Raw genomic sequence first — 21,493 nt, 5'->3', positions numbered from 1 at the left:
TATTTTCAAAATGCGTTTTCCGCTGGCTCCGGTATAACCGAACAGTACCGAATATATTAGTCTGGTAACATTGGTCACTGACCCGCCATGTGTCAAAAGAATGTTTTGGCCTGCGGCCGATAGGCTCATATTTTATTTTTAAGATCTTATAATTTCCAAAATATTTAACTTATAATTTTTGTATATACGCCAAGATGGGTCGAGTAGCATTTGCTCCGGAAAATGCCTTATTATATTTAGAAAAATTTGCTGACAACAAGCAAAATGTCATTGGATTGATATTAGGCCAGGTAATGTTGAAAGTTGCCCATATGTTATTTTTTTATTTTTTTCCTTGCATTTCGGCTAAGATTAAACCATACAAGTTTGTTTATTCAAATATTATAAGTTGCAGTTGCAAACTGGCAAAAATTCGTGTCTGATCATGTATTTCTACAATTTTATCCATTAGGTCATGGTGCTAGGTTGGAATGAGATTGCCTCCTGTGTACCTGCTTATTTATTCTAAATATCTTGTTTTAGGCATCTTCATCAGAAGATGAGATTGTACATCTAGCTAGAACACCCGAAGAAAAGGCTGGAGAACAGACTGCAATAAATGATGCTGTAATAATCAGTGATAAAATCTTAGCAGAAACCCAGTTCTCGAGTATATCGGAAAACTGGGTTGCAGATCATGCAAAGCATGTAACGAGGATGCTACCAGGGGGACTGTTTGTATTAGGTAATTAGTATAACAAATTGACATATAACATAAGATTAAGCTAAATAAAGAGATGGAACGTTTCTATACAGGATTATTACAAGTATGCCAGGGAGTTTAAACCAATTCGGAGAATGAACACATGGTGCCGAACTACTATTCCATTTTTTCGTAATGGATACTTCATCCTACGACTGCCAGTCAGTGCAAATGGCATAATAAAAGTTACCTAATTTTAATTGATTTATGGTCTGAGCTCAATCAGTTTCAATAGTGGTCACAAAACTATTTACAAATACTCCATGGACCCCTGACACCGCTCGCGATACCCCGGTGGGGTGACTGCCCTAAGAGGATAATAATCTGTCAAATAATATAGTATGCATCCCTACAAGTAAAAGTCACACCACTCCACTGATATAATACGCCATCGGCTATTTCCAAAATTAGTTTTGCGGCCTACAAAGGTTGCCAATTACTGGAGTACAATCATTGGAAATGTCATTCTTGATATCATCAATTTGCGAAAATTTACCATTACCATTTACCCGAGTGCCACGCCTATTGTGTAGATGATTTTGCGTGGTTGAGCAAGAATTGTCAATGGTTTCTGCCTGGCTTACGTTATGTCAGTCGCTTAGTCAATAAACCCACTCTGGACGTATTTTTGTGTTTCGAGTAAATCACGAAAAAACCGTTATGTGCATTTACAATGATTTTAAGTGTAATTTAAGTTGTTAAACTTCTTCTGGTACATAAGAAAAGGTAAAATAAAACCTTACATCCAATTTATGTGTCACATTATTCCAAATAAAGGCTTTTGAATTATCCCAAGAGCAAGTTTAGTCACTTACTCCCCAACAGATTAGGTTTGGCGACATACAGTCGGACAATGATGACAAGAAACGATAGTTTAGTGGCGGCCCATATTATTTGTGTCAATAAATATACATATTTTGCCATAAAAAGTACGGTAGCGACTAAGTAGGTAACAGCTCGTATTACATGTAGCAAATCGACAAAGTTACTTTCAATATGAATAATTATTAAACTACTGTCCACAACAAGATCTCGGCGTTAACAGGAAGTCGCTTTAGTCACGTGTAGAAGATTTCTGAGTTGTTTTTTGAGAAAACAAATCCGGCGAAATTAGGTTTTTAATTTATTCTTCTTCTTCTTTGGCCATATCCGCCCCTTAACTGGAGCATATGGACACCGCGCGGCGACTCCAAGAATCCCTGTCGGCTCGCCAGTCTTCTTGCTTCGTTCCAGGTCAAACCAGCATCCCGTAGCTCCGCCGTATACACTGCAGATTGTATTTAGCAGCCTTCCGCACCGAATCCGGTCGGCTTGAAAAACAGGCAAGCCAGATTGAAGTTCTCTTCTGGCATCCGCAGCATGTGGCCGAGCCAGGTACAACGTCGCTTCTTCACTTTCAGCGTGATGAGAGGCTGCTTGGTGCGTTCTCTTATCTCCTCGTTGCTCCTTGATTCATACCACCGCACACCCAGTATTCGTCGCATACATCTGTTTTCGAAGCTCAGTATACGATTGCTCTGAGCCTTCGTATGGTGCCATGATTCGCTACCGTAAAGCAGCACCGTCAGAATGCAAGCGTCGAATAGGCGACATTTGGTTGTGACCGAGTACAATCGTGAGTCCCAGACATTCCGCATCGAGTTGAATGTTGCTCCAGCCATTCCCATTCGGATAGCGAGCTCTTTCTGCTAAATGCCATCTCCCGTGATGTGTACCCCCAGGTACATGAAGCTGTCGACGCTCTCGATGTTTTGTCCGTCGTTAATCAGAGGGAAATCTGGATCAGGACAGGTGCTATTACACAAAACGTTGGTTTTCTTCGCGTTAATTTTCAAAACAACGCGAGAGGAGTTGTTATGCAACCTGTCGATTGTCTCTTGAATGCCCTCGATTGAGTTGTCGAATAGGACAGCATCATCGGCGTATTCCAGGTCGCATAGCTTCACCGTGGGGGTAACAGGTATGCCTCGGTCGGGTGGTATTGATTTCCGTAGTAAGAAGTCAAAGAGAATGATGAAGAGAAACGGTGCAAGGACACAACCCTGTCTGACTCCAGTCGTGACCCCGAACCATTCCGTGACATTGTCTCCAATTCTGACACAGCATTCGCTATTCTCGTGCAGGCTTTTGATTATGGCAATGATCTTGGGAGGGATCCCGTATGCTCCAAATATCATCCAGAGGGAGGGGCGGTGCGGACTGTTGAAAGCCTTCTCATAATCCACAAAGCAGCAAGCCATCGGACTGTTCAGCTCATGGCTCCGCTGGAGAAGACATCGAAGGTTGTGGATTTGGTCCGCACACGCTCGACCAGGTAGAAACCCGGCTTGGTTTTTCCTTAGGACGTGCATTATTGGGTCCCTTATTCTCATCAAGAGGATGTTTGCCAAAATCTTTCCCGGAACACTGAGTAGCGTAATGCCTCAGTAATTGTCGCAGCTTAAGATGGTCACCTTTTTTATGAAGTGTGATGATTTCACCGTTCACCCAGTCCCTTGGACAGCGCTCTTCTTCCCACACCTTTGTGATCAGATGAAACATAGGGTGCAGGATTGCGCTCAGGTTCTACTTGAAGAATTCAGGATGAATCCTGTTTCCCCCCAGTGCCTTTCCGTTCTTGAGCTTTTTTACAGCCGATTTTATCTCGGTGTGTGTGGGTGGGCAATCGGAAATGTCGGTCGCTCGGGGAATGTCCAAAAGTAAAGTTTCGGCAGATATGTCAAAGGGATCCAAAGGGGGTGGGCGGTTCAGCACTCCGCAGAAATGATTCTCCCAAACCTTCTTGACGCATTCTGCGATAGTGGTGACGTTTGTATAGCGATTTGAATGTTTGTTAAAAATCATTGTTTGAATCGCGACATCTGATTGGTCGGGGTTATGTAGTGAGGGTTTAGTGATTTTTTATTTATCCTTAGAGCGGATTTGCCGAATCAATTCAATATTCATTTTGATTTTTTGACGAAACGGCGGAGTTTAAAACTCGCACCTGGATAAGCTGATTCGAAACTAATTTAATTAAAGAATTGTCCAGAGCGGGTTTGGCCACCAAGCGAATGATGGATATGAACCGATTTTTCTAATGAAGCAGATGAATAACAAAATATGAAAATAAATGATGCTGTTTATTGTTTGACATAATAATAAATCATAGTATGACATAAAACTCTGAAATAACCTATAAATTTGCACAATCTTATCTGAAATCTTTATGAAATAAAATGTTTAACAGCTATAATATTTTTTCTAGGAATTTTTACTGTCAGCTCAGAGGATGTGTTTTCAAATTCAGTGATATTGGGAAAGCTTAAGAATGTTTTAATTCATTTAAATAAAACTCTAGCAGTTAACAAATACATGTACGGCAATTGCAACATAACAAGTGATAGGCTTATTATAAATTTTTCTCATCATACCAGAAAAGCAACAGCCAAAGTATTTGATATCGGGAAAACACCGACCACTGCATTCAAGCATGTAGACCTGAAATTTCATTCCAAACCATTCTCATGGCAACAATTCGATTGTTATTTTGAGTTTGATGAAATTTATCCCGTAGTTGTGAAGAAAAATGGAATATCGGTGAAAGAACAGTTTCAGGTAAATATATTAGGCAATTCCTGAAGAATAAAAATCGTAATATTAAAATTATATTGAATTGTTTGTAAGGTATCAATAATTTTAAGGTTAATAATTACTAATATAGTCTATGCCAGCGATGTACAATCTTTTTATAAGTAGTAGTTTTTAATTTTTGCTGGCCGCAGAATGAATAAACGTTGCCGATAATAATATTATATCTACCGAGTCTAGATAGACATATTATTATTTTTAAATGTTTATATTCTACTTTAGTACATAGCAATTCAGATATTTTGCGAGGAGAGCCACCCTCCCATTGTTTGCTTTAATCTTAGCACATACCTATATCTATGATATCCGTTGCAGCATAAGTTATAATTAACAGATGTTTCATATAATTTGTGGATTGCAAAAAATGAGATAGAGACCTGCATGCGGCCCACAGGTTGTGTATCACTGGTTTATGGCGTGTGATATTTCATTTGAATATTAAATTTATGGGCAAAAATATATTACACTATAAAACATGGCGAGATTATGGTTATCCTTTTTGAAAATAAATATACTTATCTAGTTCTGTTGTTCAAAACAGATAATTTAGATAATAGGGTAAATTACCTGATAGGTATATAATGATATATCAAGCGGTTTTGCTGCTTATTTTATTAAATCATTTGTGTTTTCATTTGAACTGCATAATACATATTCATAGCAAATGTAATTTGTTGTTTTACAGCAAATTATGGATGCAGCACACAAGTCTGTTGAATCGTCAATTATTTTATTTGATGGAAAATTAAATAAAGGGTCAGATACTCTTGAATCCCTTAAGAAAACAAAAAACAAAACAGCGACTAAAGCAAATTCCCCTGATGAATCGAAGAATATACAAGTATCCATGTTTGTACCTTGTGTGAGTAGTTTTATTTTCATGCAGAAACATTTTCAGTGTAGCTTACATACATATTTTAAGACGATGTTTGATAAACAATCTTTTTCTTCTTCATCTTCTTTCTCGGCACTACATCCCGGGGCGGGATTTGGCCTACTTTACAATTGTCCTCCACACGCTCCTTTCCCTGGCTGCTCCTCTCAAGGATGATAAACAATCATATGTCATAATAACAAAACATCAAAACTGCCATCTCTCAATGTCCCAGCACACAGAATATTATTTTTTTCTATATCTATCCATTCAAGCACACTAAAATGATGATGAGTTATCATCGAGTATTGCAATACAAAAAAAATCATACAACTACCTTTAGTAACTTATTAATTTAAAAATAAAGCCCGATAACTTCCATTCGGTCCGAGGCTCATAATCTGCCCCGCTTGGAAATGAGGTGATAATTACCTTTTATTTAAATTTATTGCTTTGCAGGAAGCGAAGTCTCCAGATAGTGTAGAATATTTGGAATGCGAGGGGACGACTCACTTCAGTGGTGTAGTAGCATCCCGTGTCTTCATCAATTGCAAAGCGACCGTGGAAGATGCCATGACAGCCATTAAACAGGATGTGATTCGATCATTGGCATCGAGATTCACTATGCACTGTGACGCTTTGATTGATGACAATTTGTTGCCAGAGGGTACCTACTTTTACTAATATTTTATACTACTTTCAATATCATCAACACAATATAATAACATTACATTCCTTGAAAATATTGTACAATTCTGTAATTGTTTCTTTACAGAAAAGGTTTGTTTTAATGAACCTCCTCGGCGAGTGTTGATCAAACTACCCAACTGTGGAGACTCCAAGGTATTTCTTTGCGATTATCTCTTCCCCGGAGAATCACCCATCGAAGCTCTCGTGTCAGTAAAAGAGATGCTGGATGCCAACATATCAGAAGACGATGTCATATGTAATATAGAAACACCAGCAGGTTGGCCTTTTCATTATATCCGTTATATTTTGTTTCTTTTTAAACTTTTTAATTGTATCACTTGAAAACAATTTAGTGATTCATTCACACCCTACGGCGGAATAATGGCTGAGCGCTTATCTCTGGAGATGTGGGTATAAGTTTGAATTCCATGTCTGGCAAAAATTACGTTTTTATTTCGGGTTTATGATAATCCAAAAGTGGATTGGGTGATAGGCTAATAATTTATCATTCTTTGTTTAAATATAATTATCTCAATATAATTAACCTCGGTTACTCTAAGCAATTGCTTAGCATAACCCACTCGATAATCCCGTCGTGATACATTTCACTCGTGGTGGGTACAATGGAATAAAGGCCTAGGTGTCTGCAAACTTTATTTGTAAAGGGCCAAAAATTGAAACATTTTAGGCTCTGCGGGTCAAGAGGCAAATTATGTTCGAAGTCTACTTAAATAACAAGAAAAACAACAAGCTATATTATCCAATTTATTGAACAAAATATAACTTAATTACAATTGTTCGAAATACGGCTCTACTGAGAAAAATGGAATTGCTTTTTTTAGATAACGATTTTTTAAGGTAATGGCCATGTCAGTTAGCTCAGACATGCTGTCCCTGTGTTTTGACGTACCTATATAACATTGTATGAATCTACATTATGTATGTTTGATAAAACAAAATACTTATTTCAAACTGCTCAAGGGCGTGGTCTCTTGCCTCACACGAGATCACGCAACTCTACAAACAGTGCATGAGTAGTGGCATATTCCCCGACTGCTGGAAAAAGGGTCATCTCACGGTGATCCCCAAAGCCGGCAGTCGCCCTCCTTGTGACCCGAAAGCGTATAGACCGATTACGCTCCTTCCCGTCTTCGGGAAGATATTGGAAAGATTGATAAACAGCAGGATTGAGTCCGGGCGTGGTCTCTTGCCTCACACGAGATCACGCAACTCTACAAAGAGTGCATGAGTAGTGGCATATTCCCCGACTGCTGGAAAAAGGGTCATCTCACGGTGATCCCCAAAGCCGGCAGTCGCCCTCCTTGTGACCCGAAAGCGTATAGACCGATTACGCTCCTTCCCGTCTTCGGGAAGATATTGGAAAGATTGATAAACAGCAGGATTGAGTCCCACCTGTCGGAAAACTGTCCAATCTCGCAAAGACAATTTGGGTTTAGACCCGGAAAGTCCACCGAGGATGCGATTCGCTTTGTGATCGATTCTGTGGAGAGCTCTGGCAAGGACCTCGTTGCCGGGATTTTTGCGCGTTTGATACTGCGTGGTGGCCCTTGGTTCTGGCAAAGCTTAGGCTGAAACAGATCCCCGGGGACCTCTTTGCCTTAGTTCAAAGCTACTTCAGCAATAGGGAGATAACCTACGACTCCGGCCCCAGCCTGATTCACAGGAGGACCACCATGGGGTGTCCCCAGGGCTCCGTCCTGGGACCCCTTCTGTGGAACATACTGTTTGACGACGTTCTGTCCCTGCCACTGCCTCCGGGCTGCACGCTCGTTGCGTACGCCGACGACTTGCTCCTGCTTGTTGGGGCGACGAGCCGACCGGCACTTGAGCGTGCAGCCACGGACGCCTTGGGCAGAATCCTTAATTGGGGGTTGCTGAACAAGCTGACCTTTGCCCCGAGCAAGACGGAAGCTGTCCTCCTCAGGGGTAGTTCTCGGGTCAACATAACTCGACGGCCGCCCACGGTTCGTTTTGGCCAGACCTCAGTGCGTTTCTCCGAAAGGGTTACGTATCTGGGAGTAATTCTTGATGACAAGCTGTCTTTCGTTCACCACGCCAAGACGGCCGTCTCTAAGGCCAATTCGGCCTATCAGAGAATGGCCCGAATGGCGGGCAGCAATTGGGGACTAAAGCCTAGAGCCCTTAAGGTTGCATACGGCGCAATTTTCATGGGAATTGCCGGTTACGCCTCCAGCATTTGGCATTCCCGAGTAAACTCCTTAACTCTCGTGAGACGCGCACTACTAAGTGGGCGGCGACTTGCGCTGATCTCGCTTACCAAAGCCTACCGCACAACTTCTACTGACTACCCCTCGATCTGCACGTCCAAGTCAGAGGATCGATCACCCTCCTCTTGAGGGGGATCAGCACAATACTCGCCGGTGTCCATCTGACACCACCGCAGAGATCCGAGGACGTTCCTTACAGGAAGACTGTAAGTGACATTGTGTACAAGACCGCATTTGCGGCATGGCAGGCGAGGTGGACCGCCTCCCCCAAGGGGCGGCACACTTACCGTTTTTTTCCAGACGTATTCTGCAGGCACTAAACTAGAAGACTCCAACCTTCGCACTGGATTAGCCAGTTCCTCACCGGCCATGGCAACTTCGCCGCCAGACTCCACGAGTTTGGCTTAATAGTAGATGGGCCGGGTTGTACCTGCGGGCATGACCACCAAGATGTTGAACACATCCTCTGGGATTGCCCGCTTATGGAATTCGAACGAGCGGAGCTGTTTGCTAGGGTCCGTCCTCACACGGGCCCAATTGGTCATGGAGATCTGGTAGCAACCGAGGCCAACTTTGCGGCATTTGAGAAATTTGCAGCGTCGTATAGGGAGCGGGATAGTCCTGACTCTTCTGTAGACTCATCCATTTCAATTCGTGACACTCAGTATGCGGGTACACAAAGCGCTTAACGTCAGCGGACAGCAGAGCCAGTCCAAAAACAAACATTTTCTTTCTTAACTTTCTTCTTTAAGCACTACGGTGCATGGTTGCAGCATCAGTCCCGTGGGGCTCCGTCTCGGGACGGAATGAGCACTTAAAATCACTTCTTTCAGACACGTTTAAAGCGTCATAGAAAGCGGCCGTGCACATCCACGGTTGTGCATATATGACAGGTGGTGATGGGCACTTTAACGTATTCTCTCGTGTGAATCTTTCTTCTTTAAGCACTACGGTACATGGTTGCAGCATCAGTCCCGTGCGGGTTCGTCTCGGGACGGAATGAGCACTTAAAATCACTTCTTTCAGACACGTTTAAAGTGTCATAGAAAGCGGCCGTGCATATATGACGGGTGGTGGTGGGAACTTTAACGTAGTATGCTCTTGTGTGAAGTTGCAAATTGTCACTAATCAGTTTAATACAATCACTCCTGACCTTTTAATTACCACATTTAACTAACACGTTAATTACATCTTGTAATGGCTAACTGCTACAAATGCGCTAGTCGCGGTGTTAGCACTAAATGAGTTAAGAGTCTTGATATAATCTTGTAGAAAAATTTTGATTGAAACCACATAAATAAGAATATTAGCATTCACATTTGAAATATTTCCACATTCTAGATACTGCCGAGTTTGACGCATTGGATAAGGAGCCAGGTTCAGAAGAAATGCTTACCACTCCACAGGATGCCAATAAATCTCTTTACGTGATTGGTATCGGGATTGCTTTATTCATTTTAATGATTTCCATTTTTATTCAATACTTTGATAAAATACGAAAAATCTTTTCATAATACAATGTAAAAATTTCATAAACAAAATTAAACCATTGTCACAATAATGTGATTGATTTGTATCGAGATAAATATTTAGTAGACCGTATGAATTAGTAACTTGCTAAATATTTAATATGTAGTAAAGTTGGCATTCAAAAGCAAGTTTTTCAATTACTATTGTGTCTCTCGATAATATATGTGCAAAAATGTGATAATGTAGGTACACCGTTTTCCAAAAGTTTTATCTTCAATCGAACTTATTGGCCTCAGTGCCTTTTTGTTAATTTAAAATAATAATGCATTTATAATATGTACATTTTTATGTAATTACATGATTTGATGGACTTTTTTTAAGCTTTAAATGTAAGTTGTTGATTTTTAGACTGATCATCAATATATTTTATAATATTAACCTGCGAATGGTGGTCGGGAAAGTTCTGACAAATAAAAATGTTTATAATTTTTATATATTCTTTTATTTCCTCATTACTTATTTTATGTTAATACATTTCACGAATCATATAACAATTACATGTTGCCAATTAATTGATACAATGAAAAATATCATTTAAAATATAAATGAAATTCAAATTAAAAAGCCGCAAAAACCGAAAATGTTGAAGAAAACCTTATTGCATGGAGGATGGAGCCTAAAGGTATGAGAGTGATACAGGCCCACTAATTTTCATACAAACTCTCAGATCCTGCTTGTTTTTTTTTCTTCCATACAAAAATGTCACCATTAAACTGAAACATGAATCAATGATTTTTATAAGCAGACCACAGAGAGCTCCATTTGGAAGAAGATTCATCGTCTGGCAAAAACTCATTTTAAATTATCTGATACGGTTATCAAAAGTTGGATGGCTTTCTTATCACAACAATATTATATGGTTGGTAAAATAGATAAACTGGATTAATGGGTTTAAGAACATTCATTAAAATAATAATGAAAGATATTGAAAGCAAAAGGTATGGGGATTAACACTTGTATGAAAATCTTACAGGATAACAATAAAATGGAATAGTTTTTATATCATAATCACATTAGTAAGATGATAACCTAGTAAAAAACAATTTCTTTTTTATTGTAACTTAAAAATAATATCTCATCTGATAATAGACAATGTGTCATCTTATGTTGTCTAATTGAATTTACATTTTGTGAAATCCATTTCTGGGTGTTGCTCCATGAACCTGAAACAAAAATATAATTACATAAGATTAATAAAGTTCATCATATTCTGTCATAGGAGATACATATTATCTGTATGCGAAAGGAAAAATGTGATGGTCTAAAACAGTGAAGCACAATCCGCGGCCCAAAATAACAAGTACTTCTGCATCACCAAATTTTTCATTGAATATGACAAAATTCTTATTTCCTATCTATCAGTGGCGAACACTCCATACTAGGTGATTATTTAAAGTTTAAGAAAAATATTTTTTAATTGCATATTGACATATTTATATATAATCACCTGATTATTTTATATTCTATAAAAATAATTTAATTTGCCAATGACAGGTGTTGTATAATATGTAGGAATGTATTATACAGATTACAAAACAATCTGCAAAGGTTTAAAAAAAATATACCACAGCGCACCACACCTTCTGTCTTGATGTAAATAAATGTCGGATTATTTGTCAAGGAATTATATTTTTTCATATGGATTTTACGTCACGCAACCGCAGTCAGTCTATCGCATTATATGAAATATGGTATAGAGTAGACTCTTATCACAGAGCCTAAAACCTTTGCGCATATTTTTTTGAATTATTAATATACCACAGTGGCCGGCCTAAGTGTTGGCCTATAGTGTCGCGGGTCCCAGGTTCGAATCCTGGGTCTGGCAAGTACACATTGTTTTTCAATTTGTGTTTGAGTCAGTATGGGCCTAATAGGTTGAGCAAGTTAAAATAAATATAAAAAATATTAAAACGATGAATTAGTCAAAAATCTAAACGACAAAAATTTGAAAACTTGATAAACTAAATTTTAATAATAAATATGACCATAAAATATAATGTAATAATAAGATGTGACCCTGCAACGAATTCAAATTTTATTACATTTTTTTACAATTGTAAGTTTATCTTTAAATTAAAAAAAAATAAAAAATCTTTTTAATGTTTTCAGATACATATTAATTAATTAATACAGTTGAAATTGTAAATTATCAAAAAAACATCTCAAATTGCAAGCTTTGAATTTTTCCGCTAGGTTCTCTGCTGGCGCGCCTCTCCCCCTTAATCGCATATTTAATAAATTCTAGATTGTTTTTAAAAATAAAAAGAAATTTTATCAAATGATTTTTGATGTGTACCTATATTTTTTTGGAAAATACTTAATTAAAACTTCATCGCTCAATTTTATGGCATCAGTGAGATTTTGAAATTTCATCATATTAGTGTGTCGTTATCATTAGCGAGTACTCATTCATCAGTAGTAATACCATATTATATACTTATTTCCCATAAGTATACCTGACAAGTGTGTTCTTTTTCTCTGATCTCCACAGTTTACCTCTTTCCAAAAGTCACCCTTCGCCACTGCTATCTATATACTAAGTTCTATGGTGCAAATAGATATGTACGTAATGCTGAGTGGATAGTGATTAGGGTAGCTGAGCTGATATGTAATTAATAAATTAAAAATAATAAAATGCATGTCTCGTCTAGTATAATATCATTATTCTTTCACACTTTTACCCACTGCGGGATAAATTGATCCTTATTTATTGGATCTGATTTATTCAAAAAATTACAATCGGTTCCAGTCAAGCTGAAACACAAATATGTAGTGTAAAATGTTTTGAAGTATTTATTTATTATTGCACTCTTACTTTTTAAGGACGTCTTGTTTCTTTTGCTCGTCACTAGTAGGGAGGCCCATTTCCTTTTGTCGTTGATCATACATCATTTTTTCTACGAGACCTCTGGTTTCACCATCCAGATCAGACAATTTAGAGGGTTCTGAAAAACAAAATTATGCGAGATAATTTTAAATGACGAAAACATTAGTAAAGTTAGTTTTCCGAGTCTTCATTTAAACTTTAAACAAAGTTAGAGCCATACGTTGTAGAGTACGTACATATCAGAAACATCTTTGAGACAACACACATCTATCGCATTCCAGGGTTCGATATCTATTTAATTTTTTCAATGATTTTTCTAAAAAGGTATGTTTCAAATTATGTATTATGTATGTATAAAAGATACGCAATAAAAGTAAATTGTTACCTGGATTAATTTTCTTAGTCAATATTTCAGGGTCTGTTGTAACTAGTTGTGACCACCAATTCACTTTGTTAACCTGTAAAAAAAAAAACTTACATTAGCACATGAATGGTAAAAATATAACAATAATTTGAATGAGCACGAAAAGGGGAGGATTCAGAATAGGTATTAGTTAACAAAATAAAAAATATCTCAAGTACCTACCGAGATAAATAAATTCATTATTTACCTATGTCTTCTGTTACTATTTGGTTATTTTACACAACCAACTTTTAATAAAACAGGATTTTCTGCTCCCAGTTGTGATAAAATCAATTAAATTAATTATATTTTAAGTAAAAATAATATCATTAGGAAATGGCATCTATTGTTTCAACTGAGCATTGTTGAATCAATTATGAATTTATTCTTATAATAACATGACAATACTAATTATGCCATAAATAAACAGCTAAAAATGTAACAGGTTCAATGAGCCCTACAATTTCAAGGTTGGTAGAAGTTTAGTTTCTTTTTTATATGGTGGTAGGCACAATGAATAATATTATGTAATAAATGTTGTTGCCATGGAGCACTAAGAAAATATAGCAATAGCTATTGTAATTACAGTACACATAAAGTAAACAACACAGTTATCTCTTACTGAAATATTTTAAATGAGAATAAGAAAATCTATTCAGGCCTCTTTGGATCAACTTTAACTTGTGTGGTGGGTGGGGTACAAACATTTTTAAAACCATTTCTTTAGGTGTTACTAGGGACATCTAACGACTGATAATTTACATTTTGAAGTTTTTTAATTACCAATCAATACGTACCTAAAACATAATAAAGAACAATATAGTAGATATTAAACATTTTAAATTTAAAGATAAATTTGGTATTCAAAAAAATCCTCCGAAATGTGCATTCCTTGAAGTCATTCATCTTATTATTGCATATTGTTGTATGGTTATTTTTATCATGACAATTTAGTTAAATAAGTTCTCTCAAATGTGTTGATTTTTAATAAATTTTTATACTTAATTAAATAAACAACATAATATCACTATTAACTATTTTGTGTTACATAAATAACATAACGGTGAATCGACAGGCTGGTATTGCTAGGAGTTGAATTATGAAAGTGAACGGAGACTATCGGAGACTCATCTGCTCATGACCCCCACATCCTGAAGCGGGCCTCCAGGCCAGGATTTTACCTCCTACCTATTACTAAGATTAAGGCAGTATGGCGCTCTACAGTAATGTTTTCCAAATGGCGTTCCAGGTAAAATTAAGAGTATTTAGTGTATTTTTTAGCAATTTTTAATACACCCACTTGAACTATCGAGTATCGACACACATCAAAAATTGCATCGCATAACCACATGCTTTAAAACGATAATTAATATTTAAAATTTGTGATGTGTGTTTATCTCACTTATCTAATCAACCCGCCACACCGAGCCCCCAGGCTAGAGCTCTGTCAGCTCGCCCCCTTGTGGGTGCCATGCATCTGCCCATGGTTCGTATATTTCAATTCAATATTATATAATTCTAAAGGAGATACTCCAATTCGTATTTACTATTAAACCATTATTTTTATTGTAAAACATAAAATAGTAAAGTCATCATACACAAGTCTTGTTTTATAATGCCATTGGGATTATTTCTTTAATTTATTTATATTATTTCTTCTATACCGCTATAAGTATGTAACAGTTTATTTTGTAGAAGTTTGTGAACTTGTCCACGGCGGACAATTCTGGCTGAAATGAGATTCGAATCAAAGACCTTCCAAATGCTAATTCAATACTTCGGTAAAATATCAATGGCCAGCAATTACTGATGGAAAATATATTAGATTACAATCATGGCCACCATGAGGGGGGGGGCTGGCATGCCCCTAGCCTGGGGGCCCGGGCTTAGAGGTGGCCCGGCATGGCAAGTCGCCCAAAACACACTACAAATTTGATCTAATAGTAAAAAAAATAACCTGTGGCGCTATTTTGCTTATTAATTATTATCATTTAAAAATATGTGGTTGTGCGATGTAATTTAATGTGATATGATTGATATAATTACATGATAATTCAAGAGTAAAATGTTATGTTATTTTTAGTGTGTTTCCTGACGTAGACTTAAAAAATAGCCTTTTATCCAAAATGGCGTAGGGTTCCATGTTACTTGGGTACCGAAAAAGGAGGTCGCGATCAGTGCTTCATAAAATACTGAGTGCCGAAAACTCAATAAATCAACTGAATTTATTTAAAAATCGTTAAAAATACACGGAATACCCTAACCCTTGGGTTCCGTGGAAACCTCTTGGGGAACACTACTGTAGAAAATGACACTACCCTTAACCTTAGCGATAGGTAGGGGGCTCCGCCATAAATCCTGGCCTGGGGGCCCGCTTCAAGACGTGGGGGCCATGATTACAATACATTGGGTAGTTAGTAGTTACCTTCTCAAGATTAATCAGAAGTGTTTGGCCATCTTGAATGACCCATGTGGATTCCTCAACTTTGACATCGGCGCACAGAGGTCCATCAATAATAGGAGGCTGGTTTCGGATGCCAGCTGTCAGGTGCTTCTTGGTGATAACGACATTTACGTCGCGGGGTCGCAGCACTACTTTCAGCGGAACTCGAAGCTAAAAATCAAAACAGAGGAGAGAAAATGAGTAACTAATATTTTTTATTATACAAATACGTGTACAAAGTAAGACTCAGAGTGAAGTAATGCTATAGTACCCAGTGGCGCACCCAAGGGGGGGGGGGGGGGGGCAAGGGGCCCTGGCACCCCCCAAAAACATTGAAATTGAAAGCCAATACCTTAGACAAATAAAAACACGGCAAAAATGATTTCAAATTCACCAGCACCCCTTTAGAAAAATTTCTTAAATTTTAATGCCTAACACAAAAATTTCGAAACACTAATGTCGGGTTTTTTTTAGAAACCCAATCTCTAATGAAAATGTCAAAAAATTCTCGGTGTCCACCCGAATTCCGTAGTGGTGTGTACACCAAGTGCAATAGACAAAAGTCCGATAAACGAGAAATTAGGCTGTGTTCTGTTGGGTAGGTTTGTGTATAAGTTAAATGCAATAATACATTTTTTCCATTTTCAATTAATATTTTGGAACTTCACTATTAAAAAATCTAAAATCGTCGATAAAATTTCGGCGAAAAGAACGACTACACCCACCACCATGGCCCATGGCTGACATTGCCACCATGGGCTGACTGGGCTACAGCCTGGAGGCCCGGGCTTAAGAGGGTCCGGCGGGGCGGCTCGTCCAATTGTGAGATAAACACACACCAGAAATGTGTTATATTATAAAAAAAATCGCATGTGGCGCTATACTACTTCATCAAAATTAACATAACAAATATGTAGTATGTATGATGAAAATATAATATACGTAACTACATGATAATTCACATGTATCATTTTATATTACAATTATCTAGAAAAATAAAAATGATTTTTGTATCCAATATCGAAGGGTCGAATGCTACTTGGCTACCACAAGAGGGGGTCGCGACCAGTGGTTCATAGTACGATAACGATCGATAATATGATAATATATGAGGTCCGACAAATCAATAATTCAAGGGGATTATTTAAAAATATAGATAAATCCACGGAATACCATTTGGGAACACTACTGTAGAACATCATATTGCCCTTCACCCTGGTGATAGGTAAGGGGACCCGCCAAACATCCTGGCCTAAGGGCCCGATTTATGATGTGGGGGCAATGCCCACCACAGTCGGTGGTGGTGTAAATTAAAAAAACATTTTTCGGTGGAATTCGGCATAAATATTGTAGCTCTAAACCAGTGGTTCTTAACCGGTGCACCGCTGGCTTGTTGCAAGTGCACCGCGAAAATAATGATAAAAGCAGAACAATCCGCGAAAGAGTGAAAACCGAAGAAGTCGTTCGTGAAATTATGAAAGCCGATGAAAGATCTAATGTGATTTCGATGTTGCCGAATCGATCGCACGCATTTTCCGCTGGCCTCACAGGTTTTCGTTTCATAAATGAAAATAAAATAGTGAATCAATATATATGCTGCAAAGAACTCACAGAGAGTACGACATGACAAGATGTTTTTGACTTTATTTCTTCATCTTTAGAACAATTTAAAATATCATGGAGGAATTTGTATGGATGGTGCTCCGTCAATGGTAGGCTCATTTAAAGGTTTTTTTACCCTCGCAAAGACAAGAAACCCTAATATTATATCTACGCACTGTTTTTTTTTACACAGGGAATCTATAGTTTCGTAAACATTACCGCAGCACTAAAACCTGTACTAGACCAAGTTGTAAATATAATCCAGACCTTTAAAAACAGGCATTTTTAAAAAAACTTTGCATTTCTGTGGAAGCTAAGTACGAATGTTTGCTTTTTCACACTGAAGTGAACTGGTTATCTAGGGGTAAAATTTTATGCCAATTCATAGAACTTAAGAATGAATTGTTAATCTTTTTTTCCAAAATTAAGGATGGATAACAAAGTATAAATGATTTTGTAAAACGTCTTCAGAATGATGATGATTGGTGTGCTAAAATGGCATATTTAGCAGATACATTTAATTAAGTACTTAAATAACATTAACACAAGCATTCCAGGAAAAGACGATTGATTTTGGTGCACCGCTTTTTTATGATCAAAAGTGCACCGTGACTTCGAATAGGTTTAGAACCACTGCTCTAGACCAAGCGGGTAACACAGCCGATATTATTTGAGTAATGGTTTAGCATGCTAGGCGCACATGTCCAGCATGGTTGCTGTTAGTCACTTCCGATCCGCCAGTCGCTGATGACACTCTCAACGGTTACCGCCACTATGCCTATAATTTTATATTTAATAAAAAAAAAATTCAATCCTTGCCGACGAAACTTGTGACATTTCGACAACGCAACAATTTTCTTTGTGTATTAGATACATAGACGACGAAAATAACAACAAAATTTGTGAACAATTCATTCAGTTTGTTCCTGTAACAAGCACCACAGGAGAAAGCTTATCTGATAAAATATTGGTAAGTTTCCATAACTATGGAGTCGATTTGTCATATTTACATGGATATGGTTACGACGGTGCCATACCAATGAGCGGGAAGTTTAATGGTGTCCAATCTCATATATCCGCCATATATCCACAAGTTTTATATGTTCATTGTGCATAACACAGTTTGAATTTGGCAATTGCGATGAAGCGTGTGCAAAAGCCAATAACTTTAATGTTGAAATAAAAAAGCGGCGAACTACATCGAAACAAACATTGAGGTGTAATGTTCCAGCTGATTCAGTAGAAGAGTATTTCAGAAGAACTATCTTTGTTCCATTTATTGACCAACTATTAAATCAGCTCAATGAACGTTTCATGCGACATCGCGAAGTACTGAAGGAGTTTATAACTCTTCTACCAAACGGAAAAGATGCTCCAACCGGAAGTGTTTCGTGAGCTGTGCGAATTTTATGACCGACAAATCTTGCAATTTTAAATGCCGAACTGAAATTATGGTATAAAAAGTTCGATAAATCAAATGCAGTCACTCCATGCAGAAATGCTGTTGATGCCATATCAAAATGCGACAAAACGATTTACCCCAACATCTTTTAAAATATGTGAAAGATTTCCCGTCACAACGTGCGTCAGTGAAAGATCATTTTTAAACTTACGCCTTTTAAAAACATACATAAAACAAACATTATATAAGGTGTATATGGTGACATACATAAGGTGGCATACCATGACGTAGTCAAGATTAAATGGACTGGCCTTACTTTATATACACACAAACACATTGACTGCTGACTAGATAATTACTTTTTCATTACCACTTTTAAATAATATGCTAATTATATCGAATGACCACCTTAATCGTTACGCGCTGGGCGCGACTTTAGCGTCCAATGTATTAAATTAACCACGGCCGAAGTAATTCAAGAGCTTTGTAAAAAGAAAAGAAAACTTATCTGTAAATAAAATTTTCAAATCCTACTAAATGTTTTTTTTCATTTGCATGAAAACTATATTTAACCCTCCTACTTCCCCCCCGCCCCCAATAATAAATCCTGGGTGCGCCACTGATAGTACCAGTCTTGACATGATAGGTGCGGATTCGATCCTCGCATGCGATAAAATTACAACTGTGGGTTTCAATGTGTGTTTGACACATGGAAAAGGCCAAACGGGTTGAGCGAATGGCCAACTACCATACCCCTTTTCAAAAAATAATAGAAAATACACTTAGTGTAGTAACACAAAAATAGTCGTTTTTTTAACTTTTTCTAGAGAAAGTAAATACCAACCAACTCCTCAGATAAAGCGTAGGTAGGTACTACAATGTTTGCGAAGATAATACGAAGCCATGAAATAAAACAGTTTGAAAACCACCAGCCTATATACTTCATGAATGACTGGGCCAATTTTAGTGGACCCACAAATTAAAACAAATTGTATAACATACTATTTCGCAGGACCTGTTGAGTGAGTTTTAACAAATCATACTAATCGAAAGAATAAAATTTATGGGGATAAAATAAGTGCTCACTTACAATTTGTTTTGTTTTATTTTGATTCGATATTACCGTGAATATTAAAAAATCACCAAATACGTGCGTGGGTCTATTGATTGTAATATATCAATTGTATAGGTACTAGGCAGGTCTTCTTCTTTCTTCTTCTTTCACCCTGTCACGTCCCAACATTGGGGCATAGGGCAAGCACAAGTTGGCGCCACTTCCCTCGGTCCATCGCCAACTCCTGTGCCTCCCGCCATGTCAGACCTGCAGCACGTAGGTCGCTTTTGTAGCATCGCTGCAGGGTGAGGGAGGGCCGGCCACGGCGACGGAACCCTTGAGGCTGTGCCACAAGGGTACGAAGTGCCGCACTCTTTGGCGGCATCCGGAATACATGTCCCAGCCACGTGAATCGTCTCTTCGTGATAACTTCAATCACCGAAGGCTGTTGTGTCTGCTCACGAACTCGGATATTTGTAACGCGGTCGTACCAATGTACCCCTAAGATTCTGCGGAGACATCGATTCTCAAAGCTCAAAAGCCGTGACTCTTGAAGCTTAGTAAGATGCCATGTCTCACAGCCATACAGGAGCACAGGTAGCACGCACGCGTTAAACAAACGACATTTGGTCCTCACAGAATACAGCCTTGACCTCCATGCGACTCCAAGTTGGTTGAACGCAGAGCCCGCCACACCCATGCGGATTCCAAGCTCACTAGAAATACCACCATCATCGGCAACCGTGGCACCCAAGTACTTGAATCTGGACACCAGCTCGACGGGCAGACCAGAAACCCGCAGAGGAGTGTCGGCGTCGATGCAAGCAGCACTGCACATGGATTTGGTCTTAGCGGCATTCAGATGAAGACCCACACGCATCGAGTTCGCGGCTAGCCTGTTCGCGGCTAGCCTGTTCACGGTCACCTCCAACCTCTCGATCGTCGAGTCAAACACGACTGCGTCGTCTGCATACTCCAAGTCGCACAGTCTTTCTTCGCATAGATCGCTTGTGTCATCATGATGTAGGCGTATCCCACTGTCGGGGCAAACCGTCTTACGCATTATGAAATCCATCATGATGATAAAAAGAAAGGGCGCAAGTACACATCCTTGCTTGACTCCTGACGTGATTTCAAAGAGGTCAGAGGATGTTCCGGCTGCTCTCACGCGACACTCTGTATTGGTGTAGAGAGCACTTATCACGGCGACCAGTTTCCGTGGGACACCATATCCTAGCAGAATTTGCCACAGAGATTCACGATGAGGACTGTCAAATGCCTTTTCATAGTCCACGAAGCAGCAGGCGACAGGTATATTCATCTCTTGGCACTGTTGCAGAAGGCTTCGGAGAGTTGAAATATGCTCTGAGCAGGACTTCCCCGGGACAAATCCACTCTGCTGCGCACGCAAAACGTCCAGCATGGGACTTCTAATCCTGTACAGGAGAATCTGCGCCAACACCTTCCCGGGAACGCTGAGGTGAGTGATTCCTCTGTAATTATTACAGTCTTGTGGGTTACCCTTTTTGTGCAGAGTAACAACGGTACCATCCCTCCAGGCTTTGGGGCACTGCTCCCTTTCCCACACCTCGTGCAGAAGGTCACACAAGGACGGCAATACAGCGCTCAGTCCGCAGAGCAGAAATTCTGCATGGATGCCATCATCTCCAGGAGCTTTCCTGCGCTTCAGTCTTTTGACAGCCTCTTTAACTTCAGCAGTTGTCGGAGGATCTTCGCAGAATCCCGATGCAGTAGTGATTCCGAGGGCGGTGATCTCCGACGGAATATCGAAGGGATGCAATGGAGGTGGGCGATTCAGGACATCACTGAAATGTTGGCGCCATAGCTCCTGGACCTTTGCAGGTTCGGTGACTGTCACTCCGTCAGAGTTGTGTAATGCAGTGACAACTGGACGTTTCTTACCGCAAATTGCTCTGGTGATGCGGAAGAGAGCACTTGGATTATTCTTGCAGGCAGCAGATTCCGCATCCCGAATGAGGTCATCCAGGCGTCGGCGCTTATCGCGGCGGGCAGAACGCTTTACCAC

The 21,493-nt window shown here is 38.9% G+C and overlaps 2 protein-coding genes across 2 annotated transcripts in view; one reads left to right on the top strand and one right to left on the bottom strand.

Annotated features, from left to right (window-relative positions):
• The first annotated feature begins 87 nt into the window (after nt 1–87).
• On the top strand, nt 88–10,147 carry LOC147068174 (protein odr-4 homolog). The gene is made up of 7 exons (XM_085952787.1): nt 88–290; nt 523–724; nt 3,990–4,339; nt 5,058–5,234; nt 5,706–5,913; nt 6,022–6,213; nt 9,527–10,147. Exons 1-7 carry the CDS (start codon nt 195–197, stop codon nt 9,697–9,699), a joined length of 1,398 nt encoding a protein of 465 aa, XP_085808913.1. The 5' UTR covers nt 88–194; the 3' UTR covers nt 9,700–10,147.
• nudC (nuclear distribution C, dynein complex regulator) overlaps nt 10,147–21,493 on the bottom strand; it is a 173,621-nt gene continuing 162,274 nt past the window's right edge. Inside the window, exons 5-8 of the mRNA XM_085952789.1 lie at nt 15,371–15,559; nt 12,928–13,000; nt 12,531–12,660; nt 10,147–10,878 (exon numbers count right to left, since the gene is read on the bottom strand). Of these exons, the coding sequence (XP_085808915.1) occupies nt 10,827–10,878; nt 12,531–12,660; nt 12,928–13,000; nt 15,371–15,559 (444 nt within the window). The 3' untranslated portion in view covers nt 10,147–10,826. The remainder of the gene's footprint in view (nt 10,879–12,530; nt 12,661–12,927; nt 13,001–15,370; nt 15,560–21,493) is intronic.

Source organism: Rhyacophila brunnea, unplaced genomic scaffold, assembly GCF_057557595.1.
Source record: "Rhyacophila brunnea isolate RB1 unplaced genomic scaffold, BYU_Rbru_1.0 scaffold_3, whole genome shotgun sequence".
NCBI lineage: Eukaryota > Metazoa > Arthropoda > Insecta > Trichoptera > Rhyacophilidae > Rhyacophila > Rhyacophila brunnea.
Note: the sequence above shows the minus strand (reverse complement) of the source record. Positions and strands in the feature narration are given on the sequence as shown.

Bases quoted from the DNA above. Each gene is read 5' to 3' on its own strand.
- LOC147068174 (XM_085952787.1), top strand. From the start codon at position 195: ATGGGTCGAGTAGCATTTGCTCCGGAAAATGCCTTATTATATTTAGAA. The intron at 291-522 runs GTAATGTTGAAA...ATCTTGTTTTAG, and splicing joins TTGGATTGATATTAGGCCAG to GCATCTTCATCAGAAGATGA. The intron at 6,214-9,526 runs GTTGGCCTTTTC...TCCACATTCTAG, and splicing joins TAATATAGAAACACCAGCAG to ATACTGCCGAGTTTGACGCA.